This window comes from Homarus americanus, unplaced genomic scaffold (genome assembly GCF_018991925.1).
Source record: "Homarus americanus isolate GMGI-L3 unplaced genomic scaffold, GMGI_Hamer_2.0 scaffold48354, whole genome shotgun sequence".
In the NCBI taxonomy this organism is placed as follows: domain Eukaryota; kingdom Metazoa; phylum Arthropoda; class Malacostraca; order Decapoda; family Nephropidae; genus Homarus; species Homarus americanus.
This window is the reverse complement of record NW_024723833.1, coordinates 4410974-4415930: the sequence shown is the minus strand read 5'-3', so window position 1 is coordinate 4415930 and position 4957 is coordinate 4410974. Positions and strand designations below refer to the sequence as shown.

Here is a 4957-nt window from a genome sequence, read left to right as displayed (position 1 = left end):
TATCCACCAAAAATATTCGCGAAGGAGCTTTATACCCCCAACAATATTCGTGAAGGAGCTTTATACCCGCCAACAATATTCGCGAAGACTTATACCGCCAACAATATTCGCGAAGAGCTTTATACCCGCCAACAATATTCGCGAAGGAGCTTTATACTCCCAATAATATTTAAAAGCTCTATAATCGCCAACAATATTCGCTAAAACTCTATAATCGCCAACAATATTCGCGAAGGAGCTTCATACCCGCGAAAAATATTCACGGAGATCTTACTTAATTAAATAAATAAATACACACGTTAGAATGATATTTACACGGGATGATTTAGAGAGCTCGGCCTCTTGTCCCGTACACTGGCGGCCTCACAAGCACTAACTCTCCTTTAATGATCCACCAACACAAATTACCACGTAGGTTCCTGCTGCACCGCCCTCCCTCCTTCCTTCCTTCCTTCCTTCCTTCCTTCGTTGTTTGTTTGGTTAACATGTTGGGATATTTGCTTGCTTGCTTAACACGGTGGGATATATGGCTGTTTGCTTGCTTCTTTGCTTACTTGCTTAGCTTGTTTGGTTACTTGCTTGGTTACTTGGTTCCTTATTATCCTCTTAAAGTATTAAACACCCTCCTCCCCATCTTACCCACGGTAGTAACTCCTCTCTCCCATCTTCCCATGGTAGGTAAGATCCTAATCCACACCACTTACCCCCTCCCCCAATAGCGGCGGAGGAAATGTCCTTAGGTTTGCATCCTTAGCGAGTGTAAACAATGCCCAGTTGAGTAGCCACGGTTGGAGGAGAGAGGGAGGGGGGGGAGAGATGGGAGGAGGAAGGGTAGAGGGAGAGATGGGACGGGAGGAAGGGTAGAGGGAGAGATGGGACGGGAGGAAGAGATGAAGGGATGGGAGAGAAGGATGAGATAGGATAGGAAAGAAAGGAACAGAGATAGGGAAAGAGAAAATGAGAGGGGGAGAGAGAGGAAGTGAGAGGGGAGAGAGAGGAAGTGAGAGGAGGTGAAAGAGAGGAAGGAAGGGTACAGTGACTGTAATAATAAACAGCTCCTTAGCATTTTATATTGCACCATAAATCTTAAGGGCGGCCCAGTTTTTCAACTTTCGCGCCTCTTATTCATTGTGGCATTCCAAACTTTCTTCTCATCTCCCTCACTCCCTCACCTCTCACCTCACTCACCCCCACCCCTCTGCATGACCCATCCAGTTTATCCTCTCCCCAGACATGCGAAGGGGGAGGGGTGAGGTGTGTGTGTGGGGGAGGGGTGAGGTGGTGTGGGGGAGGGGTGAGGTGTGTGTGTGTGGGGAGGTGAGGTGTGTGTGTGGGGGAGGGGTGAGGTGTGTGTGGGGGAGGGGTGAGGTGTGTGTGTGGGGGAGGGGTGAGGTGTGTGTGGGGAGGGGTGAGGTGGGGAGGTGAGGTGTGTGTGTGGGGGAGGGGTGAGGTGTGTGTGTGTGTGTGTGTGTGTGTGTGTGTGTGTGTGTGTGTGTGTCAAACAGTCACCGCACTAGTACCTACACGTTTACGATGATATACACACGAGAAATAAGAGAGAGAAAACAAGAACAAATTCTAACCTGTGTGTTGAATATTTTAGTACTGTTGGTGAAGGCTCTCTCAATACATTAAGAGGTCGTGCCGTGTGTCTTAATCTCCTACATTACAGGCTCGTTGGTGCAAGAAATCCTTTTCAAAATGTATTCGCTCCCTCCCATTCCACCACTACTGAACCCCCCACAGTTAAAACACAACCTTCGATGCTGCCCTGGTAGTTAAATCCTTCCTCTGTTTCCTTAACCTCGTCAGCTCTATCTTACACCACGGAGAACGAAAGAAAAACAAAATATTCCACTCACAAGTAAGTAAAAAAAATATATATTTCCTTGAACATTCTGACCGTCTTCTATCTGGGGGGTGCAAGAGGCAGACAACGGCTAATTAATGGCAACACAGGTGTGGTTCTTGGACGTGTTATTGGCGGAAATGGTGTTTAATATGCGCGGGGCAACAAGAGGCTATACAACACAGGCGAGCGTCTTGGGGGGTGGGGTGGGGGGGGTAGGGAGAATAGCACACATTCAAGACAACCTATAGAGAGTTACCCTCCACCTCCCCCTCAAAAGAAGCAGTCTCTCGTTACGTGTTTATGTCTGTGTCTGGTGTGTGTGTGTGTGTGTGTGTGTGTGTAGCTTCCAGGCTCGTCAGATAAGAAGCCAATACCTGTTATACTAATTACAGGTGATGGTAAGGTGATGGGTGGGGTAGGGATAGGGGGGCGTTGGAGGTACAGGTATACATGAGGGAAATGTAAAGGAGTGTAGGTGTTTTTGTTGTTGTGTTTTTGGGTCCTACGGGATATTTTTTGGGTCCTATTCTGTTTGTGTTTCTGGCTTCGTGATGTACTATTTTACGTTACGGTGGAGATCTGTTCAGGTCTAGTCTGTGAGGAGGTGTTTTCCCTGAATGTTCCTGTAATGCTTTGGAATCGAGCCTGGAATGTTTTAAACAGGTTTTTGAATGGTAACTGGAATGTCTCGTAATACTTAGGAATCGTGCCTGGAATGTTTTGAACAGGTTTTGGAATGGTAACTGGAATGTCTCGTAATACTTAGGAATCGTGCCTGGAATGTTTGAACAGGTTTTGGAATGGTAACTGGAATGTCTCGTAATACTTAGGAATCGTGCCTGGAATGTTTTGAACAGGTTTTTGAATGGTAACTGGAATGTCCCGTAAGACACTGGAGTTAACAAATAATATTCTGGAATTCATTTGGGGTCAAGAGGAAAGTTGTATTACTACTCTTACGCCCAGAGTCTACCTGAAGAGTCTGTGTAAAAAGACTCACTAAACTCTTTAAATCTACAATAAAGAGTCTTAAGAGTCTAATTTAACACACACAAAAACTCTCTTACCTACGATACTGTTTTCTTAACCCCTTCATAGAGCCAGATGCTTCTAGATGCCCGAGGTGTAAAAAGATAGAGACTCACTAGTTCTGAAAATCGAGTTGTTCACCTGACCTGGTACAATTGTTCACCTGACCTGGTACAATTGTTCACCTGACCTGGTACAATTGTTCACCTGACCTGGTACAACTGTTCACCTGACCTGGTACAACTGTTCACCTGACCTGGTACAATTGGTCACCTGACCTGGTACAACTGTTCACCTGACCTGGTACAACTGTTCACCTGACCTGGTAGAAGAACTGATAATAAGTGTTTATATGAAACTATCTCGACCCAAGATTCATAAAGCCTCCAGACTCCATAAAGCCTGCAGACTCCATGAAGCCTCCAGACTCCATAAAGCCTCTAGACTCCATAAAGCCTCTAGACTCCATAAAGCCTCCAGACTCCATAAAGCCTCCAGATCCATAAAGCCTGCAGACCCCATGAAGCCTCCAGACTCCATAAAGCCTGCAGACCCATGAAGCCCAGACTCATAAAGCTCCAGACCCCAATAAAGCCTCCAGACCCATAAAGTCTCCAGACCCCATAAAGCCTAAACTCCATAAAGTCTCCAAATCCATAAAGTCTCCAGAGACCTATAAAGCCTCCAGACTCCATAAAGCCTCCAGACTCCATAAAGTCTCCAGACTCCTAAAGCCTCCAGACTCATGAAGCCTCCAGACTCCATGAAGCCTCCAGACTTCATAAAGCCTTCAGACTCCATAAAGTCTCCAGACCCATAAAGTCTCCAGACCTCAATAAGCCTCCAGACCCCAGTCTCCAGACCCCATAAAGCCTCCAAACTCCATAAAGTCTCCAAATTCCATAAAGTCTCCAGACCCTATAAAGCCTCCAGACTCCTTAAAGCCTCTAGACTCCATGAAGCCTCCAGACTCCATGAAGCCTCCAGACTCCATGAAGCCTCCAGACTCCATGAAGCCCAGACCCTATAAAGCCTCTAGACTCCATGAAGCCTCCAGACTCATGAAGCCCAGACCCTATAAAGCCCTAGACTCCATGAAGCCTCCAGATCATGAAGCCTCCAGACCCTATAAAGCCTCTAGACTCCATGAAGCCTCCAGACCCATGAAGCCTCCAGATCTTAAAGCCTCCAGACTCCATAAAGCCTCTAGACTCCATGAAGCCTCCAGACCCTATAGCTCTAGACTCCATGAAGCCCAGACTCATGAAGCCTCCAGACTCGCCTCTAGACTCATGAAGCCTCCAGACTCCATGAAGCCTCCAGACCCTATAAAGCCTCTAGACTCCATGAAGCCTCCAGACAGTATCACCTCAATCGTCGTTCGTCTCCTACCTGTTGTAATAATCCTCCACTCAGGTCAGGTATCCTCAATACCTTCCTCAGAGCCCACCTGTTGATCCCGTGGGCACCTCCCTCCCCTAAGACGACCTGAAGGAGGGAGAGACCTTACTAAGACTCACAGGGTGGGTGGCGATGATGAACTGCCAAAGAACGGGGAGAGGGAACAAAAAAAAAATCTTATTGAGGGAACTGTCTGTCTGTCTGTCTGTCTGTCTGTCTGTCTGTCTGTCTGTCTGTCTGTCTTCGTCTGTCTGTGTGTCTGTCTGTCTGTCTCATTAATTTTTTCTCTCAGCCATATTTTGTCTCACTGCCACGGGCGACTGAGAGACAGACCACTTCCCTTCACCCTAGAGAGATTATCCTAGGCGGAGACGTATCGCTCTCTATCTTATGAACTCTGATGAGATAAGAGGCGAGAAACAGAGACGGGGATGAAGGCGTGATTGGGATGGGGAGGGAGGAAGGTGGGGGTCGAGGGAGTCAGGGAGGGGGAGGAGTGGGGATAGGAGTAGGGGGACGAGTGGGAGGGAAGGAGAACGGAGTGGAGGGAGGAAAAGAGGGGTGGGGTGTTCATATATCTCACCTCTCACCTCTGATACTGACCGACTACGATACGACTGACACAATATTGTCTCGTAGAAAAAGAGAGAGAAAGAGAGAGAGAGAGAGATTAAG

The 4957-nt window shown here is 47.4% G+C and overlaps 1 protein-coding gene across 1 annotated transcript; it reads left to right on the top strand.

Annotated features, from left to right (window-relative positions):
• Positions 1-3626: 3626 nt before the first annotated feature.
• On the top strand, positions 3627-4338 carry LOC121863894 (early nodulin-75-like). Its single transcript, XM_042362807.1, has 2 exons — positions 3627-3685; positions 3729-4338. The coding sequence occupies exons 1-2, from the start codon at positions 3627-3629 to the stop codon at positions 4336-4338; spliced, it is 669 nt and encodes a 222-aa protein (XP_042218741.1).
• The last annotated feature ends 619 nt before the right edge of the window (positions 4339-4957 follow it).